Genomic DNA, 22,379 nt, shown 5'->3' on the forward strand with positions numbered 1-22,379 from the left:
TTATATATTTTATTTTTCCCTTTTTTTTTTTTTTTTTCAGTAATATTTGTATCCTTTTGTATGCTTAATCAAGGTATACAGTATGATATAATTTTCTCTTTTAAGTACATTTTAATTTATCTCACGTTAGAGCATCATTAGCTTTTTCCTTTACATAAACCAAAACAGAAAACTAATAATACTAAATGAATAATAAACTAAACGAATTAAATTAATATCCTGCTATATTTGCTTAATTATTATACTAAAACACTATTAATTAAACATTATTTTAATTAATAGTATAATAATCATGAATCTTTTCACTAGAAAAGATTCATGATTATAAAAATACTTGGAAAAAGTTGTAATATCTGCTAATTGATGTACAATTTGCATATATTTCTTTTATTTTTATTATTTTTTTTTAAGGTTGTTCCCCTCGGAGAAAAGAAGAGACAAGAATTCCAGAATGGGAATTACCACATCCTTATCCTTTTAATTACAGAGCTGTTCATCCTGAATACATTCCTCACCATCCTGAAATGAATCAACCTCCCCAACAATGTTTTCCTTCTAACAGTTCTGATGGATGGCATAATAGAGTTGATGCAACAGGAGTGGGAACTGGCATTGTTGGGAGTGGTGGTGCCGGTGCCGGTGGTGGTGGTGGTGAGAGGATACAACAAAACAACAGTAAGAAAATAAATATAAATAGATATGAAATGAATGTCTGCAATCCTGCTTTAAAGAGGCAGATGCCAATGTCATTTGACAAATGAGAGAAAAAAAAATTTTTTTACCAAATTTTTTTTAGGTGCTAACTGAATATGCATAATGCTGGTTCTTAAGAGCTTTTTGTACTCATGGTACACTTGAGATATTATTATTATTATTTTTTTTTTTTTGCATTGTACTTGAATTAGAACTAAAATTAGAATAAAACTGTACCCATTTTTTTTTTTTATATATCATTTCTTTTAAAACGACAGATAATGAATTTTTGTTACACCTATAAATTTAAGTGGTTTGCTAATGTTAAACTTGATTGTCATTTTTTATTTGTGCTGCAGGTGCCAAGTGATTTTGTGCTCAAGTGTCTGCCAGTAAATTTGCACTCTCTTGGTGAAATAAAATAGTTTCCTTGTTTCAATGTTACATTACACTCAATTAATTTAGTAAAGAAAGCATTTTACGATATCAGAAGGAAAAGTAACCTTCTTTCTTTCTTTCTTTCTTCTCTTAGTTTCTCCTTTTAACTACTAACCCACTACCACTTGGTCACAAACATGGCACTGTTCCTGCCTCCACATTGTGGGGCTGGTAAGATTTTCAACAAAACTTTGAACTGCAACAAAATCAGGCTCCAATTGTTTTTGCCTTTACAGGGCAAACACAGTCTGAACCTGATTTTGTTGCAGCTAAACATCAAAAGACTGATGTAGACAGAATCAAAACTCCAACCTTCTTTATTATCCACTCAACCCAAGAACAACCGATTAGCAAACTCTTCCCACCATTTCTAGTGCATAAATGCCTAGAAAGCATAATTGGGAGACTTACTGGTTGAAGTTGCCACTGCTCAACAGTCTGAGCAACTACTGAGACTAAAAACTTTTGGTGGAACTTCTGTTACCATTTTGCCACACATTTCCCTGAACTCGTTGAGGCATTATCACCGAATGGGACCTCAACGTTCCAGATGATGAGCTAAAACATGAACTATAATAAATCTAGGAGTCATCAATGTCAGAAGAATTATGACAAAGAAGAATGGCATACTAGTTCCTACTTTTAGATCATAATACTCACTTTTGACAACCCCAAATCACCAACATTGATCAGAGCAAGCTATCTGAACTGCCTTGTTAAAACCTACATTCTGAACCCCCTTACGCTGCCACAAATGCCAGAAGTTTGGGCACTCACAGACAGTCTGCAGAGGAGCAGCTGCCTGTATCACATGTGGATCCATTGTGAACACTAAATGATTGCACAGCTACAACACTCAGTTGTCCCAACTGCAGAGAAGCACATCTGGCATTTTCCAAGGATTGTCCCCTTTGGAAACATGAAAAAATGTACGGTGATAAAAAATTGAACACAATGGGCCAAAAATTGAATACCGAGAGGCCAAAAAATCCTTACCAGCCCTGAATACTAATAAATCAACCTATGCTGAAGTAACTAAAAGAGAAATATCAATTGCAACCCAAATGATGGTAACCATACCAATAAACCAAATGACAAGCAAAGTAAAGCTGTAAATACACCAATTACTGTACAACCAGATGCCACCCCACAGCAAAACACTATAGTATCTACTTATGCGTGGTGATCTGATTGAGGTATATAAGGCCTTGAATGGGTTGAGCACGCTGAATTCTGATGGGATCCTTCCACTTGTTCAGATTACGAACCTAAGGGGGCATAAATTCAAATTAAGAAAAGACAGATGTAGAATAGATGTGCGGAAATTTGCATTTAGCCAGCGGGTGGTTAATTGCTGGAACAAACTTCCATCTGTTGTGGAAGTTGATAGGTTGAATAAATTTAAGGAAGAACTGGACAGGCATTTGGAGGGAATGGTGTGTTTTTTTTTTTTTTTTTTTGCCTGATGCTGCATAAGCTCATACACATGCTTTCTTGCATCACATTCCACCACCACCACTACTACTACTACTTCTCCTGATGCAAACCAAACAGATTGCATGGACTTAGAAGATAGCTCACAGTAACATGAGCAGGTACTAGAGCTGTTCACTGATGAGAAGATGGACATGGGAAAACCATCCTTTCCAAAGAAGGGGAAAGGAAAACTTGAACTAAACAAACCTTCAGCCACTCGAAAACAAATTGAGGATTCTGCTGAATAATGCTTACATTTCTGCAGTGGAACTGTAGAGATTATAATAGTAATTTAAATGACATCCAAGAGCTCCTCTTACAATGTGACCCTATTGCTCTGCCTGCAAAAAAACAATTTAACTCCACACATAATTGTTTCTCTCTGGAACTACATAATTTATTTGCAAGATCATGTTACACACACTCCGAACAATCTGGCACATGGAGGTGTAGCATTGATAATCAGCACTCAAATATCCTTCAAACCAATCCCACTATAAACAAACCTTAAGGCAGTTGCAGTATGAGTCAACTGTGACTTCACTATCTTCTCGCTATACTTGCCCCCTAATCAAAATATAAGCTACGCCAATGTAGAAGTATTAAAAGTACAACTTCCTCAACCCTATTTCATCCTAGGGGACTCCAGCAGTCACTATTCGTTATGGGGAAATCAAAACATGGACAAATTATCAAAAAATTGTTGATCAGTGCAATTTAATTAATCCCAATAATGATGCCTGCACTTATATACATTTACCTACAGGATTTATTGACGTCTCTCTCTCTCTCTCTCTCTCTCTCTCTCTCTCTCTCTCTCTCTCTCTCTTTGCTCAACAGCCATGTATCCCCTATTTGGATGGACTATTCAAACAATCCTCTGGGTAGTGACCATTACCTGGTGATATGCCGGATTGATATGAGCAATCTCCACTTTTCTAACTGAACTGCCAAATGAAACTTTTTCAAAGCAAAATGGGATATATACAAGCAGCTAGCATTACTGGTAGAAAAGCAAGTCCAACAAACATCTGTAAACAGTATCACATACTGTTGTGATACAGTATGTGGTATGTCCTTTCACTCACATTGTTGGGGAAACATGACTTGTCTCTCAACATCATCATCATCAGCCATTTTCAATCCACTGCAGGATGAAGGCCTCTCCAGCAACTTTCCAGTTCCTTCTGTTTTGAGCACTGGCCATCCATTTACTACTCAAAAACTCATGAATTTCATCTATCCATCTCTGCCTTTGTCTTCCAGGTTTTCTTCTAGCTCCTCTTGGGTACCATTCTGTTATTTTCTTAGTCCATCTGTCATCATGTCTTCGAGCTATGTGTCCTGCCCAAGACCATTTTAGTTCTTTAGTTTTGATAAGAATGTCCTTTACTTGAGTTTGTTGCCTAATCCATGTGTTTCTCTTCTTATCTAACAGTCTGATTCCCAATATAATTCGTTCCATTCTTCGCTGTGTAGTTCTTAGCTTCTCTTCCATTCTTTTGGTGAGTGCCCAAGTTTCACTTCCATAAGTCATGGTGGGGAGTATACACTGATTCATTATTTTACGTTTCAGACAAACTGGGATATTGCTCTTCAGTATGTGACTATATTTCCTGAATGCTATCCATCCAAAATTTATTCTTCTCTTGACTTCCAGCCATTTATCATTATTACAGCTAATTACTTGTCCCAGATAAGTATATGACTCCACCTTTTCAATTACTGCTCCTTCAATCATTATTTCCCTTTCCGTGGCATACTTGTTCATCATTACTTTTGTTTTAGCCATATTCATCTTTAATCCAAAATCCTTACTAACTATGCATAACTGATTAAGATTTTTCTCTAATTCTTTGGGATCGTGGCTTATGACCACAATGTCATCTGCAAATCGTAAATGGTTTAGGTACTCTCCGTTCACATTGACTCCTTTCTGCGACCACTCTAATCTTCTGAAAGCTTCCTCAAGGGCAGCAGTAAACAGCTTCGGAGATATTGTGTCTCCTTGTCGAACTCCTTTCTCGATTTTAAATTTGCTACTGTCTTTGTCTAGTCTAATAAAGGATGTAGCACTCTCATATATTTTCTTCAAAATCATAATATATGGAGTATCTATGCCTTGTCTTTCCAGTGCCCGAAACATTGCCTTATGCTGTATGGAGTCAAATGCCTTTCATAATCCACAAATGCCAGGCATAATGGTGTTTTATATTCATTTGCTTTCTCCATTAGCTGTGATATTACGTGAAGGTGATCCACAGTTGAGAATCCTGTCCTAAAGCCAGCTTGCTCTTTCGGTTGATTCTTATCAAGTATTCTTTCTAATCTGTTGGTAATGACCCTTGTGAACAACTTGTAGATATGGGATAACAAGCTAATTGGTCTATAATTTCCAATTTCTGATTTATCTCCTTTCTTATGCAGCAAAACTATGATTGCATTATTCCACTGCTCTCAACATACTCTCAACATAACATACTGCAACATACTCAACATAACCATTATTCTCAACATAACATACTGCAAATTCATGCCATATTGAGAATCCAGTACACTCCAATCTGTATGGACAGATCTACAACAGACATGCATGTTGGTGCAGCAGCATCATTTCTCAACCTTACCATAGCAAAGAAACTCCCTATTGAATGTAGCAGCTACACTGCAGAACTCTGTGCTATCTACATAGCCTTAAATTTCACATTCTCAGTAAAATTTAAGGCTTACCGGTCACAGCGTTATCTATACAGACTCCATTAGTGCTATCCAAGCTATACAGCAGAATAAAAATCATGATATAACCCTTTACTCATACAGATCTGGAATACCATGACCAAGTTAAATAAGAAAAACAAAGTTCTCTTTTGTTGGATTCCTGGTCACATTGGAATTGCTGGACATGAATGTGCTGACCTAGCTACCAATGTTACAGATCATATAGATCAATCCTTTAGTATACCAGTCTCAGACTACAAGTTAATTATAAAGAAGCAATGTCTTGAACAATGAAAACACATCTGGCAAGTCAAGTTGGTAACAAGCTACTCCATATAAAGAAAGATCTCAAATCTCGGAAATCCAGTATATGTCAGAACAGGCATGAAGAAGCCGTATTAGCCTGACTACGAATAGGCCATACAAACTTAACACATTTCTATCTGCTTGCAGGCACTGATCCATCACAGTGCACACTGTAACACCCAGCTCACTAACCAGCATGTACTCATAGATTGCTTCAAATACAATAGTGGTCAACCAGTTATGTTTACCTTGTTTTCTACGATTAACACTTCTTTCAGAATTACTGACCTCCTAGCAGATATGCCACACATGGTCAAAATTTTTACTTCCTTCTAACAGATACAACTGTACAATGCAGTGTGAACTTGTAGTACACGTACACGTTGGCACTAATGATATTAAGAGTAGGAGACCGGCGGAATTACTTAACAAGTACAGGTCACTGTTGAAAAAAAAGCCGTGAATTAAGGTTGAATTTGAAAGTGTCTGCAATTCTGCCCAGACATGATAGGAGGGAGTATATGACGAGAGCCCTGTTGATCAATTCGGCCCTGGAAGGATTGTGCAAGGCTCAAGGGATAGAATTTTTTTCAGCCTGGTCTGTACTTGTTAACAGGAGAGACTGCTTCTACAGCAATGGGATACACTTAAATAGAAAGGGTGCAAGAATATTTGCTGATGCTATTGAGGCAGTGTTGGGTGGGTCTGAAAACTGATAGCTTGGGGGGATACAAGGACTAATAGATTAACGGTAGCCACTGGCAGAGGTGAAAGTAATTCTTGCACTGCTTCTATTAGAATGAGCCGCAGCCTGGAAAATAAGATGCAGGATATTTCAGAGACTGCTGGGAATCATTGGGGTACAAATAAACACATAGGTTGTGTTAGGGTAGCTAAGAAAAAGAACAGGTGCATATATACTTGTGTGTACACCAATGCTAGGAGTTTAGTAAATAAATTAGATGAATTTGAGGTAGTGCCCAAAACATCAAAGGCAGATATTGTGGGGATTTCAGAGACGTGGTGTCAAACAGATATAAGGAATGCAGAACTGGAATTTGGGGAGTACAATGTCTACAGAAAGGATAGACAGGGTAGGAAGGGAGGAGGGGTTATGCTATTAGTTAAGAAATACATAAAATCCAAGGATGTGAAGCCAGTCGATATTGCTGGACAGTGCAGTGTCAAGTCAGTTTGGTGTGACATAAGCATTGGGAGATCAAAATTGAGAGTAGGAGTTTGCTATAGGCCTAATGATTCTGATGAGTATAATACGAAACTGTACGGTGAGGAAATAGAGTAGGCCAGCAAATCAGAGAGTCTTATAATGGGGGATTTTAATTACCCAGATATTGACTGGAATTTGGGGGCTGGTCACTCACACACTAGCAAGGCTTTTGTGGATTTATTGGATGATTGTTTTATACATCAGCATGTTCGGGAGGCAACTAGAGGGATTAATACTCTTGATTTGATTATCAGTAGTGATTCTTCATGCATTAAGAATCTGCAGGTAAATGAACCACTAGGTGGCAGTGATCACAGTGTGCTGAAGTGGGATTTACTCAAAGAGGTAACTACCATTAGGGGTAAAGGGAAGGGTTATTGCTTTCGTAAAGGCGACTACGATGGACTGAGACAGTACTTAAATTCTATACAGTGGGACCAACTGATGATGTTACCAACAGCAAATTCAAAATGGGAAGCATTCAAAGAACTTATCTTGGAAGCTACTAGGCTTTACATACCAACTAAGAAATATTGTTCAAGGGTTAGGCCTAAGTGGATGTCAGATGAACTAATGAGACATATGGCAGAGAAGAAAAATGCATGGGATACATACAAATTAACACGTGACACAGAAGCCTATGATAGATACAAGTTGATCTGTAACCAAGTTACAAAGGAGGTTAGGCAGGCGAAGGCAGATTATGAGAAATCTTTCGCAAAGAAAAACAGCAAAGAGTTCTTTACTTATGTAAACTCTAGCAGGAAGGGGATGAATCAGGTTGGTCCACTTGATATTGATGGGTCAACTGTTGATGATCCTGCTCAGGTAGCTAACAAACTGAATGAATATTTTGCATCACCTCAATAACTCCTCATTCACACATGAGGAGTTATTCAGCAAGGGGAATGCGAGAGGTGTATTCAACTCTGGCAGTAAGCTAGAGAATCTTATAATAACTGAGAGTAAAGTGGAGGAGAAATTGTTGAAGATAAATACAAGAAAGGCACCTGGGGTGGATGGGATCTATTCAGTTATATTAAAGGAGGCAGCAGAGGAAGTAAGCAAACCCTTAGCCATAATTATGAGAGCTTCCTGACTCAGGGGAAGTACCCATGGACTGGAGATAAACAAATTCACAAAGGAGGATCAAAGGGCGACACAAGTAATTAGACCTTTAGTTTAACTTCTGTTCCTGGAAAATTAATGGAAGCACTGGTTAAAGGAGCACTGCAGGATCATCTAGACAGGACTTCAGTTATAGCTGAGACACAGCATGGTTTTGTTAAGGGAAAGTCTTGCCTAACCAATTTGATTGGATACTATGATGCAGTCACAAAAGAACTGGATGCAGGGAATAACTTTGATATTATATACTTGGATCTTAGAAAGGTTTTTGATACTGTTGCACATGGAAGATTGCTGCACAAATTGGAGCAGTGTGGCATTGGAGGCAAATTGCTGCTATGGATAAGGGGGTGGTTGAGGGGGAGAAGACAGAGAGTGGTAATCAATGGACACTGCTCATCGTGGACTAATGTTATTAGTGGAGTCCCTCAGGGTTCAGTATTGGGTCCATTATTGTTTTCTGTATTTATAAATGATATTGATGATGGTATATCAAGCTTAATGTCCAGGTTTGCAGACGATACGAAGGTTGGCAGGGTTGTAAAGGACACTACTGACACTATGCTACTGCAACAGGATCTGGAAAGGTTGAGCAGATGGGCTGAGTGGTGGCAAATGAAGTTTAACATTGACAAATGTAAAGTACTACATATGGGAAACAGCAACCCCAGAGCAACGTATCAACTCTGTGATACTACACTGACAGTGGTAGAGAATGAAAGGGACCTGGGGGTGGTTGTGCAGGCAGATATGAAGTTTTCTGAGCAGTGCAGACGGGCTGCAAGAGTAGCTCATGGTGTATTGTCAATGATATATAGGAATTTTTCTAGCAGGGATAAGGAGGTGATTATTCCATTGTATAAGGCAGTGGTCAGACCACACCTAGAGTACTGTATACAGGTCTGGAGGCCTCATTTCAAGAAGGATGTAGAGATGCTGGAACGAGTACAGAGAAGCGCAACAAGATTAGTGAATGGAACAAAGGGGGTGCTCTTATGAAGAAAGGCTTAACTTTTGCAAATTACAGTGTCTGGAGACTAGGCACCGGCGAGGTGATCTGATAGCGGTGTATAAAGCCTTGAATGGTTTGAGCTTGCTCAATGCTGATAGGATTCTTCCTCTTGCTCAGAATAATCACTGAGAGGGCATAAATTCAAATTGAGAAAAGACGGATGTAGGATAGACGTGAGGAAATTTGCCTTTAGCCAGTGGGTGGGTGGTTGGTTGGTGGAATAGACTTCAATCCCTTGTCGTGGAAGTTGATAGCCTAAATAAGTTTAAGCAGCTGGACAGGTATTTCGAACGAACAGAGGGGTGAAGTGGAAGTGGTTATTATATATTTATTTATTTTTTGGCTGATGCTGCATAAGCTTGCTTTCTTGCATCAAATGCCTCTACTAATGCTAATGTTAACTTGAACAACATTTATATAGATAAAACTATGTATTTAACATTACCATAGTTAGGCACATTATGACCTTGCTGCCCTTGCACCATAAAGCCTATAAATAAACATTATGACCTTGCTGCCCTTGCACCATAAAGCCTATAAACAAACATTATGACCTTGCTGCCCTTGCACCATAAAGCCTATAAACAAACATTATGACCATTATGACTTTGCTGCCATTGCATCATAAAACCTATAAAGAAACAAACAAACATTTTTTGTTTGACTTTATTGATATTAGGACTTATCTGATAAAGAGACTCTTATTTTATTTTCTATATTAGTGAGCCTCTCCATTTTTAGGTGCGTTCGCACATGCATATGCATACATATAGGAGGGTGTTCAATAAATTATCTACCTAAGGTACTTCCCAGAATTATAATTCAGTGATTCATGATTTATTATGTTCCTACCTATCTCAACTTAAATCATACTAATTTTGATCCCAGTATGTTTTTAGGTTGTGCTGCTGTAACAAAAAGATGGAAGACACCTGTATCAAATTATGGATTTGCTGAAATTGGAGCATTGTTCAGTCACCAAGTTTCTCACCAAAGAAGGAAATGGGCCAAAGGCCATTCATGAAAGGATGGTGGCTGTGTATAGCAACAGTGCACCTTCAGAGTACCAGTTGAAATTCTGTTAAAACAATTCGTGGGGTAGAGAGTCCATTGAAGATGATCCACATCCAGGAAGGCCTGTGGCAGCAACCACTCCAGAAATGTGCCAAACTATGGAAATCCTTGGGCTGAATGACAGACATTTAAAGTTGTCCCAGATCTAGGGAATATGACATATCTGAGGGAACAGTTATAACCATTTGGGAATGACTAAGGTCAGTGCAAGGTGGGCCCCAAGATTTCTGACTGTTGTGCAGAAGCAATTCAGAGTACAGTGTTGTGAGGAGAATTTAGAGCTTTATGGAAGGGATCCTGAAACTTTCATCTCCAGATTTGTTACAGGTGATGAAATATGGGTTCATCACTGGGATCCCAAGACCAAGCAAGAATCAATGCAATGGAAGCACAAGGGTTTTCCCCCACCCAAAAAATTTCAGACACAACCTTCAGCTTTTGGGATGCTGAGATAATTTTGTACATTCCCTACTTGGAGCACAAGCAGACAGTCACTGAGGAGTCATACGCATCCATACTGTACAACCTAAGGGATGTCATAAAGAAAGAATGCTGTGTAAAACTTTCCAGAGGTGTGCTGCTTCTTCAGGACAATGCACCAGTACACAGATCACATGCTGTTGCCTGCTACTTTGAGAGACTGACTGTACAGAACTTACCCATTCACTTTACAGGTCCGGATCTGGCCCCCAGTGACTATTTCCTGTTTTTACACCTCAAGAAAAATGTACATGGATATGGATAATGAACTGAAGTCTGCTGTTTCTGTGATCTTTGATGGGTAGGACAAAGAATTTTATTTGTTTGGTATTTCCTCATTCTAACGAAATGGAACAAGTGTATTGAAGTTCATTGGAGTTACATTGAATATTAAAAAAAAGATTTTTGGCTTTATCTCATTTCCTTCGTAGATAGGTAGATAACTTATTGAATGCCCCTCGTAGTGTAGTTAGACCTGTAAATATGTATAGCATGTTATGTAGTGTGGCTCCCAAATGCTAGTTCAGCTCTACCATGGTACACTGTGATGATACAGAAACTCTGCAGAAATGTGTGCACAATCTATGTTTGTGTATATGTCTAGTTTTTTCTGGCCACTTTTCTGCCAACAAGCACTGGGAACATACATCGTGATACCTGTCTACGCCACGAGGAGGTGGGCCACAACAAACCTTGAGCATGTACTGAATGTCCATGCCATTCAAAAAATGAGCAAATAAAATAAACAGTAATAATAATAAAGTAATGAAAATTATAAAAATAAAAGGGATTGAAAAATTAAAAATACAATAAAATAAAAAAACAGTTGATAGCAAACAATCAAAAAAAAAATATAATAAAAAATCCAACACCAGTGGAAGTCTGGTGCCAGCAAAGACAAACACAATAGAGGAAAGAATAGCAGGAAAGAAAGGATGAAGAATGAAAAGTAAAAAAAAAGTAAACACTTGATAGATAGGCAAAAGAAAAAGACCTGAATTTAAAGGGGATAGAGGAAAGAGATAAAGATTCCATACAGGATAACTTGTGCGAACAGATGATCCCACCTCAAGGGAGGCCAGCAGGAGATGGAAAGTAGGAAAACAGTGATCATTCAGTACTGTACAAGCATGATTAGGAACTCCAAATATTTGGAGTTCCTAATCATGCGGTGATGGCCTGGACTGTATGTAGAGCTGGACTAGGAATAGTTCCAGGAATTGAAGCACTAGTGCAGAAGATTAAATTTTTTCTGGAGTCCAAGAGAGATGATTAATTGCCTGGAGAAAATGACTGACACGCAGTAGACAAGAGGCTGATGAATATCCAAGTAATATGGACACGTGAAAAGAACATGTTGCCAGTCTTCTGGGCTGCCACAGTTATAGAGGAGAGGGGTGGCGCATTATAGCCTTAGTAGCTAATGCGCCAATAAAATCAAAACCAACCAACCAACCGTTATAGAGGGGAGAATTAGGCAGATTAAACATAGCAAGTTTAGCTTGAAGGGAACCATGGCCAGTTAGAAGAAAAAAATATGGAGACTTAGTGGAGCAGAACCATTTTAGAACAGACTTTTTTAAGGCAAAGGATACAGATGGAATATGCTTTCTTGCGATCATACCTTTGGAAGAAGAAGACCACCAATTTTGCCCGAGTTGGACTAGATGGTGCCAGCAACAAGTCTTTTCAGTTTGAAGATTGCAGTGGATATTAAGAGTTATGTCTAAAAAGTCAGTGAAAATAACATATCTAAGATAATAGGAAAAATCTCTATAAGCGATTTGGGGGGACAACGGTAGGCAACTACTTAAAACTTGTAATGCAGGTGTCAAGACAGTGCAACAGGAACAACTCATCATTATGAGCATATATATGTTTGGATGGAGGAGAGTTTTATTTGGATTGCCTTCTTAGTCAATCTCAGGCAGAAGTAGACTTTCCCCAATGAGTTATTCTGATTTGATGACACATCAAATTTGTGGCATGATCCCCAGCCACAACCTTTCTTTCTACAGAAGATGGGGGTATAAAAAAATTCCATCTGAAACTATTACAGATATCAAATACACTGATTATGGCATTGTTTGTTTGAAGTTTTTTTTTTTTTTTTTTTTGGAGCAATGACATCTGTGGCCATAGTCACCAGTTACTATGGAAATAAATGCAGCAGATTATTTTGTTAATTAATTTTAACAAAATAATATGAACAATATGATTAAAACCATATTGTCCATATTTGGTTAATGTACCATGGTGTTCAAATAACAGAATTACATCTTGCCAAGTACATACCTAATTGTTACATTAATATACTGCATTTAGTTCTGTGGTGTAATTAGTGTTTTATTTCTATAATAGTCAAAGACAATCATATTTGGCTTTGTAGTAAAGTTCTACCTGAAAATTTTTGACTTTTAGTTTAATAATATGTATAGACACTGCTAATAAAGTTTGTTCCTGCTTTAAAAAATTTGTAACTCACACTCTAAGCCCTTCCAAGGAATGGCTTGTTGCATCATTATCAATATGATGCACCTCCGTAGCCAGGTGGGAAGGAGCAGCAGCGCGCAGCACACGCTTCTTGATTAGACCAGGGTTCGAGCCTGTCACAACCAAATACGGAGGATGCGGAAAGGTCAGGGAATGACACCGCATATTTCCGGAGCAATATAGCCTTAGTTGCTAATGCTCCTAAAAACCAAAATAACAACAACAACATCAATATGATTTTTTATGACAAAAAATTACTTTAAAAATAGCCATTAGGTTGCTGTGAAACAGCAAAAATAGAATGAAAAACATTATTTAATAAACAATTTAATAACACTTTAGGGTTACACTTTACCAGCCTTCATCTTGAGCAACCTTGTAAGTTATCCACTGTACATGATCATTATCATGTACAATGAGGGTTGTTAATGATAATAATGGCAGTGTGCTACTGCAACAGGATCTAGAAAATTTGGGCAGATGGGCTGAGAAGGGGAAACTGAAGTTTAACAATGACAAATGCAAAGTACTGCATATGGGTAGAAGGGGATCCGGAAAAGTTGCCCCTCGCATTTCGTCCCCGCCACATTTCGTCTCCCACATTTCGCCCCCAGTAGATAATGAATAGGCTATAGAAATGTAAATAATACGCCCAATTTTTTATTAATTCTAATTTATTTTGTTTTAATAGAATGAATCAATCAAAGGTAATCAATCAATCAAAGGTAAAGGTAATAAAATCAGAGGTAATCAATCATAGAATAAATGCACATTATTATTGTTTAAAACTCAAAGTTGTATGCAATGCCTCTAAGGTAATCAATTACATTACGATATTGAAAAACTTGGACTATTCTTTTGATTCTAGCAGAAATTGCAGCATACTTCTTGTTCCATCAGAAAACCACTCCTGGCTACACTCCAGTAACTGAAGATTGTTACTAGTGGAAAAAATAAGCATGCAACCCGGGAGCAGTTCGTCCTGAGAATCATACATTAAAAACTGTTTAATAGATTTGATAATTGAGAACTATTAAGTGCTCGATAATTCCTATATTCTATTATATTATAAATCAACAGGGATTACCTTTATTTTAGATATAGGAAGCTTCTTTTCCAACTCTCCTAGTCCAACTCGCTAATAATTCTTGAGGAGGGTGATATCAATTTTGCAAAACAGGTGGGACATCTTCCCCACTGTCAGAACCGTAGTGTTCAGACCGTGCGGTCTCAACAATGAGCGCTCATCACTGCTGTCTACAAACACCATACTTCTGGCAGCATGGAAACCATTAACTTGGATTGGCATAAAATTAGATTTTTGAAGGTCTAAACTGTTTAATAAATATGGACCGATTATTTCTTTTGGTCCTGTACCCGGACTTTAGAGTTAAATTTAGGGGTGTAATAAAATTGGATATGGGGGGGGGGATTATTCTCTACATTCCTTAAGTCGGACTAGAACTTTTCGGGCATCATGTTCACAGGAATAGAGCAACTCACAATTAATCATTGATATCGCCATCCTCAAGAATTATTAGTGAGTTGGACTTAGGAGAGTTGGAAAAGAAGCTTCCTATATCTAAAATAAAGGTAATCCCTGTTGATTTATAATATAATTAAAAATTGTTGTACATTGCCATCGATAATAATTTCTTGATAATTTTGTGGAATTACTAGGTCCTGGAGATTGCTCGGTAAAGCAGGAGTACCATTGTTGCATCGAACATGACTAATGGTTCGTTTAAGTGAATCCTTTTTAGGAAGTAATGCCGTGACATTGGTATGAGCCTCTGCAATAACTGATGCAACAATTTGCTGTGGCCGTCCGTTCGTGGTTGTTGCATGTTGCCGTATTTGACCAATCAATTGCAATGCTTCCGACCTTGCAGCTTGAGCTGCACATGGTTATGTTTAGTTACGACTTTCACAACTGGGCCTTCCAAACCCTCTGTCCAAACATGCCCTTTGCAGGTGGAATGTTTTTGAATTGAGAAAGAGTCCACTCTGTATCTTACTTCTCTGTGGAGGTGGCGAAAACAGCAAACGCACAGTCGACTGCACCACGAAATGTGAGGTGAGCCAGATGCAGGAACTTTTATTGTTTGAATTTAGACAAATCAGAACAAGATTCACTTGTTACTGAAAAGACTCCTATAAGATTAGTCACTGTTCCCTCCACCATGTCCGTCACTAACCACGTGACTATCGCCCTCGTGGTCGAGTATGTATTCTTTTCATTGTGAAAGGATTAACAGTTCCTTCACAATGGAAAGAGAATCCTGAAGACATACAAAAGGGGAGAAATTAGTTTAAAAGCTATATACACGAATGTCATTTTGAAAATTTGTTCAGAAAGGTTAGAGTTATCGGAAGTTCAGTTCGAGTAATCGAGAGAGTTAACATGGAATCTCCACTAAAGGGGCTGGGACGTCAGTAAAAATTCGAGTTATCGAGAGTTGACTGTACAGTATTTACATTTCTGTAGCCTACTCATTATCTACCGGGGGGCGAAATGTGGTGGGGAAGGCGGGGGTGACATGTGCCAGAGGCAAAATGCGGGGGGCCACTTTTCCGTAAACCGGGTAGAAGTAACCCCAGAGGAACATACCAACTGTGTGGTACTACACTTAGGGTGGTAGAAAATGAAAAAGACTTATGAGTAATTGTGCAGTCAGATATGAAGTTTTCTGAGCAGTGCAGACAGGCTGCACGAGCAGGTCATGGGGTTTTGTCAATGATATACACGAATTTTGCTAGCAGGGAAAAGGAGGTGATTGTCCCTTTGTATAAGGCAATGATCAGGCCACACCTTGAGTACTGCGTACAGGCCTGGAGACCTCATTTTAGGAAGGATGTAGATTTGCTTGGTGTGTACAGAGAAGGGCAAGATTGGTGAGGGAAATGAAGGGATCCTCTTACCAAGAGAGGCTTAAGTTCTGCAAATTGCAGTGGCTGGAGACTAAGCACCTGCGAGGTGACCTGATTGAGGTGTATAAGGCCTTGAATGGGTTGAGCATGCTGAATTCTGATGGGATTCTTCCTCACTTGCTCAGATTATGAACCTAAAAGGGCATAAATTCAAATTGAGGAAAGGCAGTTGTAGAATAGGTGTGCGGAAATTTGCCTTTAGCCAGCGGGTAGTTGATTGCTGGAACAAACATCCATCTGTCGCTGTGGAAGTTGATAGCTTAAATAAATTCAAGGAGGAACTGGACAAACTTTTAGAGGGAATGGTTGTGTGAAATTTTTTTTGGCTGATGCTACATAAGCTCATACATGCTTTCTTGCATCACATGCCTCTATTACTATTATGACTTTTTTCCCCCCCAACTTGGAGATGTTTAATCCGATATCACAAATTTATGGAAACTTACCTCCTGTATGAATGGTACTCCATAGAATACTGATAATGAAAGGCAGGAAAAGCACTGTTGGTTTTGGCTTGCTGATTTTCCACCTCTTCAGTTTTGGCTTGTTACAGTATATGATTCAGTTCTGTATCATATACTGTCTTCAAGTTTGCATGAGAAGACCATCTTTTTCAAAACACTTAGTAGTATTCAAAGCAATCCTTCATGAATAAAACAGTCTACTTACATTTTTGATGCATTTGAAATACCTTCAAAGCTGCAATACCACTGTCATTATTTTTGTAATAAAGTTCAATTAATATAATTTTATTTTCACACTGCTTATAGCTACCATCTGCTACTACAGGTGTGGCCATAAGCAGCAGTGTCAAATAGCACTTTTACCACATCTAACCACCTATTGGCTATTTTTTAACTAATTTTCAGTCTTAAAAATCTCCTGAACATAGTGAAAACAATGCAGTAAACTACTCTTGGATGGGGTGTATAGTTTCTAGTTATAGATTTTTTTTTTAATTAGGAAAAAATGTCTCTTACATAACATAAATAAGGTCCCTTGTAAACTGTTAAGCTGTCAGCATTTTGATTAGTTAGCATTTTGACTTAGTCACTGGTTTGAAATGTTGGTGTTCAATAATTTCAGCATTTTGTATTTGTTGGCATTTTGACTGTTGCTATTTTCATGTTTGGGATTTTGTTTGTCTCTTTGAGCTAAATGCTCTGAATTAATGAAACTAATTTTATAATAAATAGACCTTTTATTGTCATGTGTCAGTGAATGTGATCTCTTTCAAAGTAGATTATTTGCATAGCTACACATTTTAACAGTGATGCTGTCACTGTTAAAATGTTGGCACATTCCCTTTAATGTCATCAGTGCTGCAAGGTCTCTTTTGATTGTGGAAAAAGAAAAAAAATATAGGAAAACAAATCTCATGCTGATTAAGTGTATAGCCCCTTTTTTTTTTGTCAAAAACATTTTTTGGACAACATAACCTCAACTTCCTAAATTTAGCATCTTTTGATATTAATTGTTTGATTCAAAAAAACTACTAATTTTTATGGCATGAAGAGAATAATGTTAACGCAGGAAATATCATTGTAGTTATTCTATTTGGTTATGGTGTAAATGCTGCAGTAATTTAATGTCATTACTTTATGGTCACATCTTATATGTATCAGTAGCAGATAATTAATTTATGATAATGTAATTTAACAAATTGATATTCCCTTCTAGAACAAGAAATATGTATATTCCTTATGGATAAAGTTGGCTTATGTATAGAAATAGAAACATCGTTCCAAATTACTGCCCAGGAATTACTAGAGCTAATACTTCAAGATGATCAAGAATTAAATTTACCTTCACAAGCACGGGAGGTTTTTGCTCTGTGGATAATATCACCATTATTGGGTAAATGTTTTGTATTGAAACTCAATGTTATATAGTGAACATATTTAAAGTTTTGTTAAGTTTATGAACAAGGCTGAATGGCATTTCATGTTTTTTTCTCCTGATTTAGAGTACAGCTCCATAGCTCTGTGAGTGCTGGAAATAATTTCTTTTAACAAATTTTTGTTATTATTAAGTATCTAAAGAAATATGAGTGAACATATTTTAATTTCAAATGCTACTGAAAAGTTCCCAGGATAGACGTACATAATGCTAATATTTGTTAATATTTTCAATTAGGTTGTATAGTAAGTCATTAAATGTTCTGCCTCCATTCAATGTTATTTTATAAAGCATATTTTCATTCTTCTAGAAACTTGCCAAATAATCACATTCTTGGTAGTGTAGTGTTGATGGTGTTAATTAGGATTGTCATAGATAGAAACATTGTTCTTGTCCATTTAAAAGTATTGACAAATATTGTAATTTTGCTTGGGCTTTTAGGAATGTACATTAATTTTTAAGTTTTGGATGTTTATTTTCTGTGATGAACTTGATTTTAGGTATAATACATATAAAACCTACATGATTCAGTCATGTAGGTTTTATATGTATTATTGAGCTACAGTAGTTGTATATATTTGGTATTACACTTACCTGTAAAGAAGGAAGTGAAGTGAAATCTCACTTTTCATAGAATCTTTTAAATCTCATTAGGATCTTGGGATGTCTGAACCACTCCTGTGATTTTGAAATGATTTCTGCAATATAACATAGTGGTCGGCTAAATTTTCTCCCTAATTTAGTAGCAGGAGAATCATTTTATAAGCAGAAAGTTTTGAATAGTGAGGGTTATAAGCACCTTCAGTTGGCCAAACATCCTGGATAACCACTTGTTTAGTGTCACACCTAATTAGTTTCAGTTAGTTGAAAGTTAAAAGCATGCTGTATATCACATAAGGAATAGAAATTGGTTCTAACACTGACAGACAGGGCAACCTCAAGATGGGATTGCTGTTAAAGACATAATGTACAACACCATGCATCATACATTGAAACTAAATACAGAGATATAGCAACAAGGGATGGTTGAGTGGGAGAAGACAGAGAGTGGTAATCAAAGGACACTGCTCTTCGTGGACTAATGTTATTAGTGGAGTCCCCCAGGGTTCAGTGTTGGGTCCATTGTTGTTTTCTGTATTTATAAATGATATTGATGATGGTATATCAGGCTTAATATCCAAGTTTGCAGACGATACAAAGGTTGTCAGGGTTGTTAATGACACTAATGACAGTACACTGCTGCAACAGGATCTAGAAAAGTTGAGCAGATGGGCTGAGAGGTGGCAAATGAAGTTTAACATTGACAAATGTAAAGTACTGCATATGGGAAGCAGTAATCCCAGAGTAACGTACCACACTGACAGTGGTAGGGAATGAAAAGGACCTGGGGGTAATTGTGCAAGCAGATGTGAAGTTTTCTGAGCAGTGCAGATGGGCTGCAAGAGTAGCTCATGGTGTCTTGTCAATGATATACAGGAATTTTTCTAGCAGGGATAAGGAGGTGATTATCCCCTTGTATAAGGCAATGGTCAGGCCACACCTTGAGTACTTTATACAGGTCTGGAGGCCTCATTTTAAGAAGTATGTAGAGCTGTTGGAACGAGTACAGAGAAGGGCAACCAGATTAGTGAATGGAACAAAGGGTTGCTGTTACAAAGAAAGGCTTAAGTTTTGCAAATTACAGTGTCTGGAGACTAGGCACCTGCGTGTAACCTTACCTAACACATTTTTTCTGACACATTTATTCCACATGTAAAAGGAATAAATGTGTCAGAAAAAACAATACTTCAAGAGTGAAGCCATTGTATTCTAAGGAGGACTGTGCAGAAAAATAAGAGATCCAGTGTGCAGCAAATAACATCCTAATTTAACTAATCCCAGAATCTCTCTTTTTCAGCCTGTACTGTGCACAGGGAATTGGTACCACCTGTCTATTTGGAAGCCATTTTTTCAGAGAAAAACAGAAAAATCCGCTTAAATGGTGCCAAGAACGTTGTGATTGGATGGTGTAACAACAGAAGAAAGTTATGTGGTCAGTCAGATGAATCATGATACACTTTGTTTTGTATTAATGGTAAGCAGAGAGTGTAGTGAGAACCTCACGAAACAATGAGCCCTGCTTACCTTTTTAAGACAATTCAAGCATCTGGAGATGGTATCATTGTATGGTGATTTTTTTTTTGGCATGGACTGGGTCTGTTGATGCTGGCGGAAAGTCTGTCATCCAGGCAGTACCTGAATTTTGTATCAGATCTATTGCACCCTGCAGTGTTACATTTTTATCCTGAATGTGATGGTCACTTTATGGATGACAGTGCAATGAAGCATCATGCAAGAATGGTTTGGAGAGCATAACGTGGATTTCCACAATCTTCCCTGACCCCCACATTCACCTGTTCTCAATCCTATTGAGATTATTTGGGATATGCTGGAGAGAGCTATTAGGCAATGAAATCTTCTCCCTTCAACTTCATCGCAGTTGTGCAATATTTTGCTGGAAGAATGGTTAAAATTAGCCCAAAATGCACTAAAACACCTTATAGAATCCGCGGCACACTGTACACCTGCTGTTATTTAAAAGAAAGGCAGTCCGATTCAATACCAAGAAAAATTTTTGTATTTTTTTTGTCCAGTGTGTGTGTGTGTATTAATTAGTAATCATTAACTGGGAACAAAAATGTGGCAAGCCATTCGGGAGAATGCCAGAATGCATTTCTGGAATATTCCAGCTAAAGCTGGAATTGCTAAAAAAGTCTTCTGAATTTTGAGTTCTAAAGATGGATAGCAACCATTTTGTCTCAATAGCACTTTATGCAAAGAAAATTTTAATGTCTATTTAGATGTTGCTAAGATTTTTGCACATTCTGTCATGAATACCTTTTGCACACCCACCACTGCAATTTATGCAAAAAAGGAATATGTTACCAGGAAAGGTTTTAGTTCTGCAAATTGCATCATCTGGAGATAAGGCACCTGCAAGGTGATCTGATTGAGGTGTTTTGGGTTTTGAATGGATTGAGTAAGCCCAGTGCTGATGGCATTCTTCCTCTAGCATAAGTTTATATCATGAGGGGATATAAATTCAATTTTAAGAAGTATAGATGTGCAGAAGTTTGCCTTCAGCCAGTGGGTGGTTGATTGTTGGAACAAACTTCCATCTATTGTTGTGGAAGTGGATAGTTTGAATAAATCTATGGAGGAACTAGACAAACTATTGGATGGGATGGACAGTTGACGTTGGAAGGTTTTTTCTTTTTTTTTAGTTGATATCATATGAGCTTGCTTTCTTGCATCATTTGCCACTACTGATACTAATACATCCTCCCAATGTCATAATGATAGGATGTATAACAGAAGCAAATTTTTTTTTATACTCATGCTGCCACAAACAGTACATTGTTATGGTATCATTGTTTGTTTGGGAATTTTTTAGGTGCATTGGCGTCTATGGCCATAGTGCGCCATGGTATCATTGTTGTATTTTATATATTTTATATACCAAATATAGTATGCATATCATGTGAGATAATTTGGTATACAGTGAAACTTCCCTTTAACGGACAGCCATGGGAACGAAAATCTGTCCATTAGAGAGAGGTGTCCACTAACAAGAAGTCTGAGGGAGAAAAAAAAAGAAAGAAAGAAAAAATCGTTAAACGTTTAATGTAAAATTAAATTAAAATATATACAGATTTTGAACAGTATTTTTGTAAATAATATACAATTACATACATAAGAGATAAAGAAAAATCGTTAAAAGTTTAATGTAAAATTAAATTAAATACAGATTTTGCACAATATTTTTGTAAATAATATACATACAATTGTGCTATGCATATTATGACTTTATCTTAAGAAAAATACATACAGTAATCACTTATACTATGATTTTTAGCGTTTCTCACAAACCATTGAAGTAAAAACGAAAACCAAAATCTTAAAAAGCTTTATATTTAAATTTGCAATAATTTCTGAGAAAGAAGGCAGAAGCCTTTGAAAGCTCCAGTTATTTTAGCGCTTTTAATCTGGTATATTTTATTGCATTTTAATTCAGTATTTTATTATCATTTTATTTGTACATTCACTGTAAACTACATTTGTTTTATTCTATCTTAATTCAGTATTTTATAATCAGTAACATTTTATTTGTATAATCACATTTATTTTTTTTTTTGATCTACTGTAAATTTATTGTAAATTTAAATATAAAGCTTTTTAAGATTTTGGTTTTCGATTTTACTTCAATGGTTGGTGAGAAACGCTAAAAATCATAGTATGAATATACCCAACCGCAGAGGCCTATTTGAAGAACAGTAATCACTTATTTTCTTCTGCACATTCTTCCAGCTGATAATTTTGTTTTCAACATTTGTTTGGAGTGAAGAAACCATCGAAAGTCCTTCAGTATCTTCAGCGGCAAAAAACATTTTTAAACGATTGATTTGTATGAGCGCTTCTTCTATTTTCATCGGTGGTTCGTCATTAATATGTTCTTCGACAGAA

General features: G+C 37.1%; 1 protein-coding gene across 1 annotated transcript in view; it reads left to right on the plus strand.

Annotated features, from left to right (window-relative positions):
- Positions 1 to 411: 411 nt before the first annotated feature.
- LOC150074725 (FERM domain-containing protein 8-like) overlaps positions 412 to 22,379 on the plus strand; it is a gene marked incomplete at both ends in the record, with an annotated part of 43,155 nt that continues 21,187 nt past the window's right edge. The window contains 2 exons of the mRNA XM_090389493.1: positions 412 to 675; positions 17,658 to 17,834. Of these exons, the coding sequence (XP_090245619.1) occupies positions 412 to 675; positions 17,658 to 17,834 (441 nt within the window). The remainder of the gene's footprint in view (positions 676 to 17,657; positions 17,835 to 22,379) is intronic.

Source organism: Mastigoproctus giganteus, unplaced genomic scaffold, assembly GCF_048544385.1.
Source record: "Mastigoproctus giganteus isolate SK-2022 unplaced genomic scaffold, ASM4854438v1 scaffold_74, whole genome shotgun sequence".
NCBI lineage: Eukaryota > Metazoa > Arthropoda > Arachnida > Uropygi > Thelyphonidae > Mastigoproctus > Mastigoproctus giganteus.